We start from the raw sequence: 15,431 nt of genomic DNA on the forward strand, positions 1-15,431 counted from the left end.
TTTCTAAAAAAAAATACTATTATGCTCTGATGACACTACATCGTTATTTTTCTAGTTTATTCAAAATTTAAATTTGTTGTGAACGTTATATTTTTAATACATGGCTTCTTGCCGAGGCCGAAAAGGTCCTTTTTAATTAACCTGATAAGTCCTACTACTAAAAATCGTAAACATATTGCACTTATTTTTAGTTAACTCAGATTTCCACAGTCATGGACACAATTAAACTGTGGCACAGTGGGCATGTGCGATGCCGCGAGATCTCGGTGGGAGCAGCACAGTGGTGGCAGGTGGTGCAGATCCAGATGTTGTTAGTGGGCTGGGTGATCGGCTTTCCGGAGGATATACAGGCCGGGAAACGCGCATTGCACTCCGGGCAGGCGGGCGAGCTTAAAAGGTAGGTAACCCATTCGTTTCAAGAAGGTTTCCGTGATTCTGATCACTTCTATTCTCACCTGTCCGGCACTGGAACTCCGCAGGAGTAGCAATCCACCCTCTCGCCAGCGGTGTCCTCCGGTTCGTACTTGGCAAATATTCCTGCTGCCAGCTCCTCGTACCTTTTGAGAGTCTCCTCCGGCAGGTGACTCAGCTGCTCCAGCCTCATGAAGGCCTTGGAGCAGGTGCCGAAGGCCCGATCCGCACAGCTGGCCAGAGCCAACAGGCTGTAGATGTGCTCTGGGGGCAGTACGTCCTCGTAGTCCCGCAGCCTCACCGCCGTGATCACCGCACTGTGGATGATTCCAAAGCGGAGTTGCCTCTGGGCCAGCAGCATAAAGTGGTAGGCCTCCGAGCAGTGCCAGAGTCTTTCGATGGCCGCCGCATCCTCCAGAGCAATGGAGTCCAGGAGGGTGTTTCTTCCGCTGGCGTAATCGATCTCCGGCGTGGCCACCGCCTTAAGGTGCTCCTCCGCCAGAAGAGCAGCCAGGACATAGAGCTTCTTGATCCGCAGCAGCGGAGCGCGCCTCTCCTGCTCCCTTTCCGCCATCTGCGAGAGCAGGCGAGCTGCGTCCAGGTGACGTCCTGCGTTCCGCTGCATCTCGATGGCCTCCTTGAGCCGTCCCTCCTGGAGCAGCTGCGCCGCGTGCTTGGCAATCAAGGTTTGCACCTGAGGCAGCTGGAATCTCTGAGCCAGTTCCACCGCCTCGCCCCACTGACGCAGGTTCACGCAAGTGGCGACGGCGGCCTTCTGGTCCCCGAATCGCAGATGGGCTTGAACCGCCTCGGAGCACATGCCCACGGAGGCCAGCATCTCGGCCAGCTTCGGCAGCAGGGGGCTCTTCTCCGGCAGCCTTTCCACGCACTTCTCCAGATCATCGAACTGCTCCAGATGGTAGAGCGCCTCCATGTAGCCCTCCAGGTAGTGGGACTTCTCGTAGTACTCCCTGGCACTCTCCCAGGATCGGAGGTTCGCGAAGTGGTGGCCAATCTCCCGCCAGGCAATCTCCATCTGCTGGTCAGACACCCCGGATCCACCCATCCTGTACAGCTGCACCACTCTGAACCAATCGCAGAGGGTCATTCGCAGCTCTATGGCCAAGTCCCGACGATCTGCGTCCAGATACAGCTTCTCCGCCTCCTCAAACTCCCCGTAGAAGGCCGAGATCTCGGCCCTTTGGAGCTCGTTGGAGTGAATGGTGCGCAGCCTCTTGACCAACTTAATGCCCGGGTAGTGGGCACACCGCACAAAGGCATTCTCCGCCGTCTCCAGTTCCAGTTTCTTCAGCGCCGACTCCGCCAACAATCGCCAGAGCCTCGGATGAGGATTGTCCTCGATGAACTGCTTGGCGTCCTCCAATCCCACGTGCTCCAGCAGATCGTCGGTATCCCGCAGGGACTTTACCCTCAGCTGAATGAGATGGGAAGAGTTCTGCAGCTCTCCCACGCTGATGATGTCATCCAGCAGAACGCTGGTGACCTCTAGGTCCTCAAAGGTGCAAATGTAGCCGGAGCAGGAGACGGGTTCCTCGGGATCGTTGCCCCGGAAAATGTACATGCGAGTCTTTTCCATCAAGGCCAGGAGCAGTGGATTATCCTTGGCCCAACTCACCGCCCACACATCCTTGCGTTCCACTCGACTGAAGTTCAGTTGGGTTTCCCGGTTGTCATCCAAATCCAGCAGGGTCATCACTCCCATGTGGTCAATAATGGCAGCACGACTTCAAAAGGGGTCCAAACAATGTACACTATTTGGCAAGAATTTTGAGAATATATAACTCACGTAGAATTGCAATTAATGGCCATTTTGTAAACTTTGGAGTTCATCAGGTGGCGATTCCTCAGAGCCACATTCGCAATGCTGTACTCATTGATAGCTCCCGACTCCCTGGCCACCAGGAGGAGCTTCTCGGAGAGGGCCAGGGCGCAGATGGGATCATTTACTCCGCGCTGCGTGGAGTGACCATCCCCACTACTACTGCTCAACATCAGATCTTTGGCCATTTCCACTCCAGTGGGCGTGTCATCGATGTGAAAACGTTTTTCCTTGCGCGCCTTTACATTGTGGAGGGTAGAGGCACTCTGGACAGAGAACGAAGTGGGGTTAGTGGGTTTATATTTTTAATCACCTCAAATACCAACCTTGGGTGTGTGGTAATGCCAAATAAGAATCTCCTCCTGGGAGGCTATGGCCACATAGCTCGAGTTAATGCCCACAAAGCAGGGTCTAATGTCAGTGTACTTGGCTAAGAACGAAACATGTTTAAAAGATGGTTCCCTTTTTAATGGGTAGTACTCACAGTCCACAGTGGTTCCGATGGAGTTGCAGAGCAGCAGCTGATACACCCTATCGTCCGAAGGATTACTCCGATTCTCCAGGGTGCTCAGAGCAATCTCCTTGATGTTGCTGCTAACACACTCCACTCCCAAAACGCAGTGCTCACTACTCGAAGCCAGGCAAAGTGTGGGCTCCACCTCCTTGAGGAAACTCTGGTTGGAGACCGTGTTCCAGAAGGTGATCACACTCATCGGCGAGTCCCTGGAGCTATTTCCGCTATTCAGAAACACCACAGTCTTCTCGAAGTAACACCAAATGTAATCCGGACGGATGTTGGCGAAGTAGATGAACGAATCCACGGCCATGGCGATGCGCAGGGATTTCCCCTCCCAGCTGAGCGAGGTGATGTCGTTTCCAGGAACCTTCAAGGTGCGGTAGATCTTGCCCAGCGGCGAGTAGAAGCACACCTGGTTGGAGTCGCGCTGCGAGGGAGGAGTCACCATGTCCAAAGTGGTGCCACAAATGGCCAACACAGTGCCATCGTGGTTCCACTTGGCGTCCACATTTCGCATCCCGGTATCGAAAATTGTCGGTGCTACAAAAGCAAGTGCGTCAAATCCAAATAATTTTAGTTTTAATTATAATAATATTTTAATAGTATATATAATATTATATATAATATTTTAATAATAAGTAGTTACCATCATCATTTTCGTTTCTCATGATCTGCACCCTTCCGTTCTCATAGCAAATGGCCAAAACGGGTCGTTTTCGGCTCTGGGGAACCCTGCCACTAAACCAGCAAATGCTGGCTATCCGATGACCTCTGGAGGAGGAACCACCACTTATGCTCACGCACTGGATATGCAGCTTCATCTGGATAAAAACAAACATAACTTGAGATACATTTAAGAAGGATCTACCTCACTTACAGCAAAGTTCCCCTGGTTATCGTACAGATGGCACTCTCCGTTGGCCAAAGCAAACAGAATCAAGCGATTGTCCGGACTCCACTGGACACCAGTGAGATGAGTGCCCTTGAGCTCCTTGCCAAAGATGCGGTTGCCATCCACAGAACCCACTATGATGGCTCCGTCCTCGTAAACGATGCAGATCCGCGATCCATCTGAGGTCCAGCTCATGCTGGCCACCGTCGACTTTTTGCGGTCGTTGGTCATCTCCTCGTACCAGGAGCCCTTGTAGAGCATCCACACCATGATCACTCCGTCCGTGTCCGAGGAGGTCAACTTCTGCTGGGCGTCGTTCCAGGTGACCACCCTCACGGACTCCTTGTGGCCATCCAGCGTTTGGTTCATGGACAGATTGGAGACGGCGGCCAGGCCACCTTTGCTCTGGCCATTTGGAGAAGCTTAAAATTGATATCCAATTTCAAAAATAATTTATATTGTACGTAAAGGTAGGTACTATATAATATACATCCCACGATTTACACTCTTACCTTGATCAAGTTTCAAGACTTTTAGCAATCCATCTGTACCGGCCACCGCAATGTAGCCCTCCTCTTTGTTCCAGGCGATGCAGTTGAGCTTGACATTATTTGGAATGGCAATCTGAAGATAGAAACATCAAATATTTCATAAACCCCATTAATAAACATGAAGGTAAAGCAAAGCCTACCTTTTTGCTGAGATACACAAACATCTTTGCGTTGCAGTTGCAATCAAGTTTCTTTTAAATATTTTTCTGCATTTGCTGTGGCAACAAAACTAAATGGTTTCCATGGCGACTAAACTCCAGTTTGGATGGGGGTTTTATGTCCAGCTGGTCAAAGCCAAAGCCAGTTTTGCGACCATAACAAGGTTTAATTGGTTTTGTGGTAAGAGGTAAGGAACTACCTGTTGCCACCTTTTGCTATCGAAGCACCTGTGTGTTATCGTTGGCGGTTCCTTTCAAAACTCAATATATATATACATACATACATATTTAAAAAACCAATATTTTCAGTGGAGTAAATTCTTTTATTGCAAACATTATTTATAAGGAAATGATAATCATCTATAAATTAAAGACTGTCATTACTGTCAAATGATAAGAAGCACTTAATTAATTGGGGTACTTTCAGAAAGTAATCCAATCGAAGGTTGCGATCAAATAAAATAAAGAACTAACTGTCCAACATGACACCTAATCAACTAAACAAAATTCAAGATTAATCTTTTTGCCATTGCTGAGCAAGTTAAACAAGCTTATCAAACAATTAAAGATATAGATAACGTATTTTTTTAAAAGGGAGCAATTATAGTTAGTCACCAAGTTACGTTTACCAACTTTTAGAATAAATATTACATAAATAGTAGCATTTAAATATTAAATTAAATTCAATTAGATCACAGGACACCCAAGCTGAAACTCAAGCTATTCTAATTCCCCTTTTAAGCATTTCATGGACCAATTTGGTGGCGAGAAACATGTAGACCAGCAGGATGACCACGGACTCGAAATCGGAGCGATCTTCTGGCTTGAGAAGCATGTTAACGCCACCTGTTAAGACATTGGCCACCAGAAAGAAGGTCAATCCATTCCGGTTCAGAGCCTGGTTGATCGTAAAAGGAGCGATAGATTTTTCCCTTTCCCTGGCAGCAGTTTCCCCAGTTAGTAGCCCCTTTTCCTGCTCCTCCAAACGACTCGCTTCCCAGGGCATTACACTATTTATCACAAGGTCGATGGCTCCAAGGGTGGCCCACAAGAAGGTGGTGGCAATGGCCATTATCCATATAACATAGCCCAAATTGCAGGTCACTCTGGAGATGCCGATGCAATAGGCACTGATGACGAACAAGATCCACAAAACTGCGGCAACGCGGAAGAGAACTCTCAGCTTTCTGACCAACTCCGAGTAGCTCAACAGGCTGTTGGCCACCAGCCAGCGATTCACATAGATATTGATCAGGTAAATGGCCACGAATCCTGGCAGGGAAATCAGGCCCTCGCGATTTGAGTTAAACAAGTTGGAGCGTTCCACATCCTCGTCCAACACATACTCGGATAAACCCAGGACACTTAGGCCAAACTGGTGGATCAGCGAAATACCTGGAAGGCAGGAAAATGGGTTAAACGCCTCTGAATGGAGATCATAAGTATCTGTTACCAATTCCCAAAGGCAGCAAGTAGAGATCCTTTCGCGCCAAAATGCTCACCAGAGCTCCCAAAGCCTTGGTTAATCCCAGGGTGAAGAAGGCATTCAAGTGCTGACCGTATTCGTGGGGATCCTGACCATATCCCAGTGTCACAATGGAAACGGTTCGGCCCAATCCCAAAAGGATGAGCGGCAGGGCCGAGTAGACCACACTCCTTCGAAGATCGGACAAATGCCGAGTCCTTCTCGACACCACGGCCATGGAAAAGACAAACAGCCCAATTCCGGTGTCCATCAACTTGGCGCCAAACTGCCGACTCTTTCGGAAAGGCCGATAGAAACTGCCGAAATCGATGGCCAAAATGCAGATGGCGGTGATCAGGTGGGTTAAGGATCGGACCACAGACAAGACCATGGGTCGATTGCCACCCAGATCAAACTGGCTGCGAGTTCTAGCCCGTTCCAGAAACCTACTCCTCCGCAGGAACCACATAGTCACCACCACCATCACCAATCCAATGAAGTGAAGATAATCCACAGCCACAGTAACGAGCAAAATGCAGGGCAGGATGACCAGGACGAACTCCACCGCATAGCAGAGATCGGGAGAGCCTTGAAGTCGAAGCTTTTGGGTCACCACTCGGGACAGCAGGACGCACCAAAAGGTGGCCAGGATCAGGAGCAGCGACTCCCAGCTCTGGAACAGAGTGCCACTCCAGTTCCAGTCGGAGCTCAGTCCCAATCCCAGGCGCTCTGCGAGGGTTTGGTTACCCGGAATCCAATTGGGGAGCGGAATAGGCTCCGCTGTCGGTGGACTGCCCATGGCGACTGGACTCCCGAACGGCCTGATAAAGCCAACACTTAATCTAACTGCTGATAGTCGCCACTTATCGAAACCCAAGAGATATGGTCGTTCAAAAAAAAAACAAAAAACTAAACTCGAAATACACAAAATTCGTTAAACTTCAAACGTAAAACGTCCCTGATAACGAATGAAGTATTTCGCCAATAGATCGGGACATAGCTTACGGAATTCAAAGATCCCTTTTACAATGATAAGAAGTGGCATTTTGATAAGATTATGTCATAGGGAAGCACCCTACATGATCAAGGATAACCAACATTCCAGCAACTTGGCCTGCTTTTTTGTCAGTGTCCATCCCCACTACTCTTATCTATGCTTTGTTTACTAAATTAAACATTTTTCACACCTCGCAGTTATTAGCTACTGATAAACCCAGAACAAACTTTGCTTTTTGGGGGCTGATATAGCGTTAAAAAAAAAATAGATATAGCGTTAAGGAATGGACTAGAACAATTAGCGTAACAAATGCTTCCTAAGTGGCCGAGCAAAACTAAAAAGCACAGTGTAAAAATTACTTACATTTTATTGTTGTTCGGTGATAACAATGTTAAAAATGAAAACCCCTTCGTAAAAAGAAATTAAATGTCGTCTGCAAGTCCACCAAAAGGATTAAGTCATTTAAAACATATATGATTACTTAAATTAATAAAGCTGAAAAATATTATATAAGAAGTATTGCCTTTTTTAAATTCAAACTAGAAATGTCTTCGCATTACTCTCTTTTTAGTTACAATCAAAAGAAAAGGTTTATTGTATAAGTTATGTTTTTCATAATCACTTTTCAAATTTGAATATTGCGCGGTTAATCAAAATCGATAGCGCTCAACCATTTTTGTTGATCTGGCAACGCCCAATCATCTGGTGTTTTTTAGTGTTTTGTGAAATTTATGGAAAAGAGGCTCGTCTGCGGTTACAAAGTGATAAAACCGCACGAAAGGCCATAAAATGCTGTCTCTTTTGCAAATAAAGTGTGCTGACATGCCGGCTAATATATAGTTTTATTTTTGATAAACAGCTCAACTTAAAATAAAGTGAGCTCAGTGCAGTGCGGGTGAGTTTTGCATTTGCCGGCACTCACGTGTGTTTATTTTTTTTGTGAATTTATTACCTAATGTGCTGATAATTAAAGATAACTAACTTGTTAATTAATGAAGAGGTTATTGGTCAACTTAATATGAATTTGCGGTTTAGTCAATAAATGTATGTTTATTGTTTGAGTGCCTGTTACGTAGTTTTTGTTGTGCTTTTGCACGTTGTGACGTCATCAGGGCGTTGGACCAATCGGAATGCAGCTTTCGAGGGGCTTGTCTGGGCTGCCGACGTCTCTGCCTAGGCTGCGTCAACGTCGACGTCGGCTAGTGACGTATACCACAGCCGACGTCTAGTCGGAGTATTGATTTTTGTTTTGTTTGCGTTTAAAAACCACGTGAGTTCGCCACGTTTCCACCCCCCACAACTCTCTCTCTCTTCGATCATTATACGACTTGTTGTCTAATTTGATAGATAAACTCATTCAAACGCGAGCGTTCGGTGCAGTGTGATCGTCATACGGAAGCAGAAATTGACGTTTATTTTAAATATTGCTGCTGGCAAATGCAATTTACGTAACTAATTGTAAATATCAACAAGTTACAGAGAAACAAGAGGTGCGTCTTCTCTTTTGACAAAAAATGAAAGCGCCGGTGATTCTCTTACAAGGAACCTCTTTTTGTGAAGTGTGTACATTATTATAGATGGAACTAGTTGATTAGACAACGCCTGGCGCTTGAAAAGCTGGCTAGTCGAGTGACCTTTAACCTGACGTGATAGAATATTATCATTACATGTTCGACACCCTCCGAGTTTCCCATTTGCACAGCAATCAACGAAAGCTTATCATCAGAAACATCAGAACACCCAACAAATATGCAATCGCAATAAAAACAAGCTTTATCAACGAGCAACAAATATTTCTGCAATCATTTCAAGTGAAAAGTTTAGTCATACGATGCAATATGGTCTCGATAAGGCAGCTAAATACAGTCCACAGGTCGTATGCGTAATTTTAATTATGTATGTAGGTGCAATAAGTTGAAGTGAACCTTTGTACCCCTTATGCAATCATTTTTTGCACTCGAATTACTCGATTTCCGAAAGAGAACAAAGCAGCATAAAGAAAAAAGGCAAATGACAAAATTGCACTGGTAAAATTGTTCGCATCAAGTATAACTCTGATATTGTGACTGAAATTACGGGCCCATAATACGATATTTTACGATGACTTAAATGGGTTCTACCAATACTCACACACACATGGTATATATACAGCTATATATCATGTAAACAAAAATTGCACATCAAGGAAATACAATTCATTATCAGCCGGTCAACAGTTGAGTCGATTTGGAAATACCCTAGGATTTTAAAAGAATTTTAAGTTAGTTAAAATCATGTAAAAGATACTTTTATGTATGGAACTTAATTAAAAAATTAATTATAGGCCTTTTTTTTTAAATTCTAATATCACCATAATTCCCAAATACCCCAATAAAAAGGTTGTTTCCTTGCTTAAGGCCATCAAGTCGAGCCAAATTGCTTTTGTTTGTGGGCCAACACACATGCCACAGGCATACATACATATTTTCACACTGACATTTGGCTTTAATGAAGTCGCTTTAGCTGCTCAAAATGATTTCATTAACTTCGTTTCGTCTGCCTTTAGATCGTGTTTATATAACGAACACACTCCCCCTTTTCGCTTAATGGATGCAAATATTTAAATACAATCATTTGCATTCTATTTTTTTCTTTCGATTTCGCGGCCTGCTCTTGAGGATGTCGCACATTCAACGTTTGTTTTATTCGTTTGCCCCCCAATGGAATATTTTTAATATTTGTTGTATCTTTAAATAGCTGGGCATATAAGTATGAACTGAATGACGCCCACACGTGAGATTGCGTATACGAATTGTCTTTGAAAAGTTGAAGAATTTATGTGTGGGATAATATTTGTGGAATAATTTCCGCTCTTGAAATAAGACATTATTACGTGTGCATAATTGTAGGGAATAAATGCAATAATGATCGGGCTTCTATGCAAATCGTAGCTATAAAGATGCTTGAACAATCCCTATTGCATTCCATGGTGGGGCTAAAACCGTAAACACTCCATGGAAATCCCAACTATTTACAGTGGTTTGATAGTTTTTCTTCGACTGATCATTAGGCAGTCACATGTTAGTTTGATGAGGTATTATTCACCTATTACGGTTAATGTAGCATTATCATTTTCGAAAATTCTTGAGATTGGAACCAGACATATTTGTAATTTTCCACTGTTGATAGGGCGAATTTAAGGTTGGCCCATACGTGTTCTCAAAAAATCTCAGATTTTTTGCGCTATTTTAAGATTTATGGGTGAGAGCTTTTTTACGCTTTTCATCTCGTGATTTATTTGACATTTGGTCTCTGAATACGAGTACCTTTTCTTCCCAAAGTAAAAAGGCAATTGGTAAAAGGTAAAGTGCCTGCCATTGTACTTAGCACAAGTTTATATAAAAGGTAAAAATTAAAAGAAATTTTCGTCAAAGCGACTTGCCCCACTGTATTGGGTTATATCCGTCTGTGGTCGAATGCAAATGCGTGTTTTTAAATGCCAAGGCTGGCGGCGTGTCTCGCAACCAGTTGGCAGTTTATTGCACCGAGAAGCCTCTACACCGCCCCCACCAACCCACCCAGCCACCACCGCCCAATCGACCCCCTAATCCACCCACCGACCCAGACATCGGTGCTCTTTAGCCGGCTTGTCTTATCAGCCGATGTTGTTGCTACTGCCCATTCCGTTCGGCCTGTCGATGGGTAGATGGGTAGTAGTAGGTAGTAAATTCGTAAAGTCACCGATTTGCCCCATCCGAATACACCCACACATCCAACAACTGGCCGAACTAAAAGCTTTCTACGTACGGTCATTTCCAATGCGCTGCCGCGCCTTCGAATCGTTTGATTTTCGACTTTCAGATACATTTTGGCGCTCGCCGCGGTCGGTTGTGTTATTATTTGTCGCGCTCTGTTTTATTCACTCGATCGGTTCCCCGCTCTTTCGCTTCAAACTTTCCTCCGGCGCTCTCTTTTAAATTTAAAAATATTTAAACAAGTGTTATCAGCAGCCATAAACAACAATCGAATATTTAAAGTGAGGAAGCGACTCTACAATGTCAAACATATCATCAAACATCATTAATCGCAGTCATCGTAGATTATCCCTTGCAATCGAAGTTATTTTAGATTTATCGCAAATTCTCTCTTGTAATTACAGCTATCGTAAATTATCCCTTGTAATTCCTTGATGGTTTTTGGTTTTTTACCGGGTTTATTTGAGTGTTCCCCGCAAGTGGGTGGGCAAATATTGGTCGATCAGCCCACTGAAAAAGTGCTTCCATATCTTATCTACAATTTCTGGTAACATAACAGTTTATGGTCCGTGTATCGATAGTCCCTTATCAGAAGACAGTGCTTAACAAAAGTACACAGCCATAAAAAAAATAACATAAAACTTTGAGAACTTTAACAGTGTCGGCATCTTATTCAACCTGATACCGGATGAGTCCGGAAAACGGGGAAACTGTGGAAAGTTTTCTAACGAAAATCTTAATCAGTTTACCGGTGAAATACATTTACATACGTAGATTGGCAAATCACTCAGTGCACTCAATCACAAGGGTCTTATCTTTTTCCGAACACTTGACCTTGTCGCAGGGTCCGCAATCACGACAGTTTACCATAATTTATGTATTCGACTTTCTGGGCTCCATTCAGAGAGGCGAAGCACCAATTCCAAGCGATAAGTTGTTGGTGTCAACATGTGTTTCTGTGTGCGAGTTGAAAGAGGGCTCGACCATTAGATTCGGAATGGGAATCCAGCCCCCCAACAAGCCAAGCGGGTACAAAGTCAACAGCGGCCAAACAAGTGTTCGAGTACAATATACACAAGTCCATTTGAGATCATATCGCTCAGCAGGAACATGATGTCCCCATGGAAGTGTGAATGGCAAATATAGAACTTGGTTGTTGAAAACAAGTGAGGGAGTGTTTATCCGGCAGATCCGTATCTATGGTTGTTTTTTATAGCCTTATCGTGAAATCATTTTATGACTATTGTTTTTTGAAATTTTGGTTGGACCTCCAAAAGAATTAACTTGAATATTTCGTTCGCTTGTATTGTAGTGTTTTGCTGTTCCGAAAGAAAGAATAGATACACCCAACAACTTAATACAAATGGCTTGTTCTTGTAAGCTGTTGGTATAGTTATAAATAAAATGAAAAAATAGCCCAATCATCCTCCAAAATTGTCCAATTTCACAAAACCATTTAAGTAATTAAGTAATAGTTTCGCAAGAATGCCTGGCTTATCTAATCGGTTTTCCACCTTTTTAGGCAGCATGACCGAGGGCAAGAACTTACCCCACTCCAGCGCCGATGTTCCGTTCCGCAGCAAGGAGCTGCGAAAGCAGTCGCTCATCCAGCACACCGGCCTGGTCGGAGTCATCGATGAGGGCACCAAGACCATTGGCTTCTCCATCTACACCACGCCCGACTTCAAGGAGATCGCCGCCCACCGCGTGGAACTGAGCGTCATAACGCCCCAGGATGGCTGGTACGAGCAGGATCCGCTGGAGATCATGGCCTCCATCAACAAGTGCGCCGAGGAGGCCATCAAGCAGCTGCCCGAGCACGGGTTCTCCGCCAGCGACCTCGCCACCGTGGGCATCACCAACCAGCGAGAGACCACGATCGTTTGGGATGCGGTCACCGGCAAGCCCCTGTACAATGCACTCCTGTGGAAGGATATCCGCACCAGCACGACAGTGGAGCAGATCGTGGCCAAGGTGCAGGACCCGAACCACTTCCGCAGCATCACAGGTCTGCCCATCTCCACGTACTTCTCGGCCCTGAAGATCCGCTGGCTGAGGGACAATGTGCCCGAGGTGCGACAGGCCATTCGGGAAAAGAGGTGCAAGGCGGGCACAGTCGACAGCTGGATTGTCTGGAATTTGACAAATGGTGGGTCATTTTACTGATCAATTTATGAGTATAATCCTAACTATACATCGTTTTTCAACTCCCCAGGCGCTCTTCATATCACGGACGTGACCAACGCCTCCCGCACGCTGCTCATGAATCTGGAGACCCAAAACTGGGACCCTGTGCTGCTCAAGACGTTCGGCATCAAGGAGGACATGCTGCCCGCCATCCACAGCTGCTCGGAGGTGTTTGGCAAAATCACCTCAGAAAGAAGTCCGCTGCGTGGAATGACTTTGAGCGGAATCATGGGCAATCAGCAGGCCTCGTTGCTGGGCCAAATGTGCGTGAAGCCTGGCCAGACGAAGAACACCTACCGCTCCGGTTGTTTTCTGCTCTGCAATACGGGTGACAAGCCCGTATTCTCGCGGCACGGACTACTGACCACCGTGGCGTACAAGCTGGGTCCCCATGCACCGACGATCTACGCCATCGAGGGAGCGGTTTCGGTGGCCGGACATGCGCTGTCCTGGCTGCAGACCAAGGTGCGCATCCTGCCGGACTCCAGGGATGCCGAGAAGTTTGCAGAGGTGGTGCCCACATCGGGTGATGTGTACTTCGTGCCCGCCTTTACAGGACTGTACGCTCCCTATTGGCGGCAGAATGCCCGTGGCATCATCATTGGGCTGACGCAGTTCACCCGAAAGAACCACATAGTGAGGGCTGCCCTGGAGAGCATCTGCTTCCAGACCCGCGATATCCTGGAGTGCATGCACCAGGAGTGCGGCTATGAGATCAACAAGCTGCACGCCGATGGCAAGCTCACCACAAACAATCTGCTGATGCAGCTCCAGGCGGACACCATTGGGCTGCCGGTGTTCCGGTCACAGCTGATGGACTCCACGGCCTTCGGCGCTGCCATGTGCGCCGCCCAAGCGGACGGGGTGAATCTCTGCCAATTCGAGCCCGAGAAGCGGTACTACGAGAACGTGCACTACGACACCTTCCTGGCCACCACCACGGAGGTGGAGCGCAAGGAGCGGTACGGCAAGTGGAAGCGGGCGGTGGAGCGCAGCTTGGGATGGGTGATCAAGCAGAAGAAGACGCGCGAGCACACGGAGGAGAACTACCGCATGCTGTCCTCGCTGCCGGCGAGCATCTTCCTCATCAGCAGCTTCGCCATGCTGGTGCACTCCCTCGCCGCCAGTGGCCAGTAAGGATGACCCCTGACCAGAAGGATTGCCGCCTGACGTGCGTACCGATTCTCGGTTGTGATACTATTACTTATCCGCACTGTAAATAGTCCTCAAAGGACAAGGGTGGTTGAACGTGCTTTAAACCCTGTAAATAGTTGCCTACGAAGAGCCGACCAAGACCAGTCTCTGGACTAAGCTCCGACCTACTTTAAGTAACCTGTATCTATATTAACGTGTTTCCGTTGCATATTCTGTACGTCCTATACGTAGTTCCATCGACGACGGCTGCTTGGCCGAGCTCCACGCACGGTCATATCAGCAGAATTGTATATAGCCAAAGTGCAAACGACATTTCTAATTTAAGTAGGTTCCGTGCTCGTATGTATATGTAGTGATTACGCCCCTTTAACAATAAACAGAAATAATACGAATCGAAAACCTGGCGTCTTATTGCGATTTACCAGGAACTTCAGTGCAATATTTGCTCGGTCACTGATTACGGCGACACGGTTTAGCGACATAATAAGAAAACAAGGTGCAAGAAGTCGAAGATGGAATACGCTGTGCGTCAATGAAATATTTTTAGAGCGATAGCTCAAGAAATCTTGTAGATGTCTTTATCGGGTGTCCTAATAAAATGCTTTTAAGGGTTGAATTTAACAAACATACGAGGTGTACATTAGATAATAATAACCACAACATATATACCCCACCTAGAGTATGGCCACTTATCTCACTTAAGGTGAGGCGTATTCTAATATCAGGTGCGTTATCATGAAACGGAAATGTTGGGTATCAGTTAAATATGACTGCTAATCGATTGATTAATAGCAGGTGGGTGTGTGCTTTGTGGTCAAAGGAGGCGGTATCAAAACGATTTTAACACCAAGGTGTGTCCGATAGAAGGTCCGGAGATATCAAGTTACTAAAATAGATGGTACTCAACCAGACTAATTAGGTTTTCTTTAGTGGTGGTTATGAAATTTAAAGTCTCGTTCTCATTTCTAAAATATCTTTAAAATAAGAAATTTTAAAAAAGCCATAAGATCAGTCGCGTGACTTTTATCTTTTAATAAAACCTATGGCACTTTGTAAAACAATTCCGAAACTGGTTACAATCATCTTTTATAGATTGTAAACTTTTAGAAGTTTATGGTTTTATGAAATCAAGATATGGGCCTATAAAAATAATTACTTCACGCTTGTAATGTTATCAATAAATATTTGGTTGTTTAAACTGGCACACAATACCTTATCAAATCAATATAGAAATACCTGAGAAGAACACCCACTGAGGGAAAACTATTTACGGGGGAAACCCGAAGACACCCTTCAAAAAGGTTAGAAGGCTTTTGTCAATTAACCTTTAAATTCGAGATCCTCATAGATCCATTTCCACGCCCCTATCGAAATCATTCAATATTAGCTAGTATCCACCGTACGTGTTTCAGCTGGGATCCCATTTAAATGGGATCTACCGATTACCCCAACACAAACACACACATACATACATATTTATGAGTTAGTATAAATATGGGTTCTCACACAGATTCTGATGTGCAG

The 15,431-nt window shown here is 45.6% G+C and overlaps 3 protein-coding genes across 5 annotated transcripts; 1 reads left to right on the top strand and 2 right to left on the bottom strand.

The window, feature by feature from the left end:
* Positions 1 to 29: 29 nt before the first annotated feature.
* LOC108100315 (WD repeat-containing protein 35) lies at positions 30 to 4,541 on the bottom strand. The gene is made up of 9 exons (XM_017204119.1): positions 4,352 to 4,541; positions 4,173 to 4,284; positions 3,646 to 4,082; positions 3,415 to 3,589; positions 2,736 to 3,308; positions 2,578 to 2,681; positions 2,219 to 2,517; positions 456 to 2,156; positions 30 to 389 (listed from the first exon to the last, which is right to left on the bottom strand). The coding sequence occupies exons 1-9, from the start codon at positions 4,373 to 4,375 to the stop codon at positions 197 to 199; spliced, it is 3,618 nt and encodes a 1,205-aa protein (XP_017059608.1). The 5' UTR covers positions 4,376 to 4,541; the 3' UTR covers positions 30 to 196.
* A 130-nt stretch (positions 4,542 to 4,671) lies between these two features.
* Positions 4,672 to 6,774, bottom strand: LOC108100720 (uncharacterized protein At4g17910). The gene is made up of 2 exons (XM_017204753.2): positions 5,823 to 6,774; positions 4,672 to 5,764 (listed from the first exon to the last, which is right to left on the bottom strand). The coding sequence occupies exons 1-2, from the start codon at positions 6,631 to 6,633 to the stop codon at positions 5,085 to 5,087; spliced, it is 1,491 nt and encodes a 496-aa protein (XP_017060242.1). The 5' UTR covers positions 6,634 to 6,774; the 3' UTR covers positions 4,672 to 5,084.
* A 794-nt stretch (positions 6,775 to 7,568) lies between these two features.
* LOC108100625 (glycerol kinase) lies at positions 7,569 to 14,306 on the top strand. 3 transcript variants are annotated; one of them, XM_017204624.1, is made up of 3 exons: positions 7,569 to 7,726; positions 12,088 to 12,714; positions 12,781 to 14,306. In XM_017204624.1, exons 2-3 carry the CDS (start codon positions 12,093 to 12,095, stop codon positions 13,887 to 13,889), a joined length of 1,731 nt encoding a protein of 576 aa, XP_017060113.1. In that variant the 5' UTR covers positions 7,569 to 7,726; positions 12,088 to 12,092; the 3' UTR covers positions 13,890 to 14,306. The 3 variants fall into 3 exon arrangements, with proteins under 3 accessions (XP_017060113.1, XP_017060115.1, XP_017060114.1); XM_017204626.1 differs by lacking the exon at positions 7,569 to 7,726 and adding an exon at positions 8,200 to 8,321; XM_017204625.2 differs by lacking the exon at positions 7,569 to 7,726 and adding an exon at positions 10,672 to 10,846.
* The last annotated feature ends 1,125 nt before the right edge of the window (positions 14,307 to 15,431 follow it).

Source organism: Drosophila ficusphila, unplaced genomic scaffold, assembly GCF_018152265.1.
Source record: "Drosophila ficusphila isolate 14025-0441.05 unplaced genomic scaffold, ASM1815226v1 contig_286, whole genome shotgun sequence".
NCBI classification, from domain to species: domain Eukaryota; kingdom Metazoa; phylum Arthropoda; class Insecta; order Diptera; family Drosophilidae; genus Drosophila; species Drosophila ficusphila.

Excerpts from the sequence above, each read along its gene's own strand:
- LOC108100315 (XM_017204119.1), bottom strand. The coding sequence starts at position 4,375 with ATGTTTGTGTATCTCAGCAAAAAG. Across the intron at positions 4,285-4,351 it reads TTGTGTATCTCAGCAAAAAG|ATTGCCATTCCAAATAATGT; the intron begins GTAGGCTTTGCT and ends TTCTATCTTCAG. Across the intron at positions 3,309-3,414 it reads GAGAAACGAAAATGATGATG|CACCGACAATTTTCGATACC; the intron begins GTAACTACTTAT and ends TTGCTTTTGTAG.
- LOC108100720 (XM_017204753.2), bottom strand. The coding sequence starts at position 6,633 with ATGGGCAGTCCACCGACAGCGGAGCCTATTCCGCTCCCCAATTGGATT. Across the intron at positions 5,765-5,822 it reads CTTGCTGCCTTTGGGAATTG|GTATTTCGCTGATCCACCAG; the intron begins GTAACAGATACT and ends CCTGCCTTCCAG.
- LOC108100625 (XM_017204624.1), top strand. The coding sequence starts at position 12,093 with ATGACCGAGGGCAAGAACTTACCCCACTCCAGCGCCGATGTTCCGTTC. Across the intron at positions 12,715-12,780 it reads TGTCTGGAATTTGACAAATG|GCGCTCTTCATATCACGGAC; the intron begins GTGGGTCATTTT and ends TCAACTCCCCAG.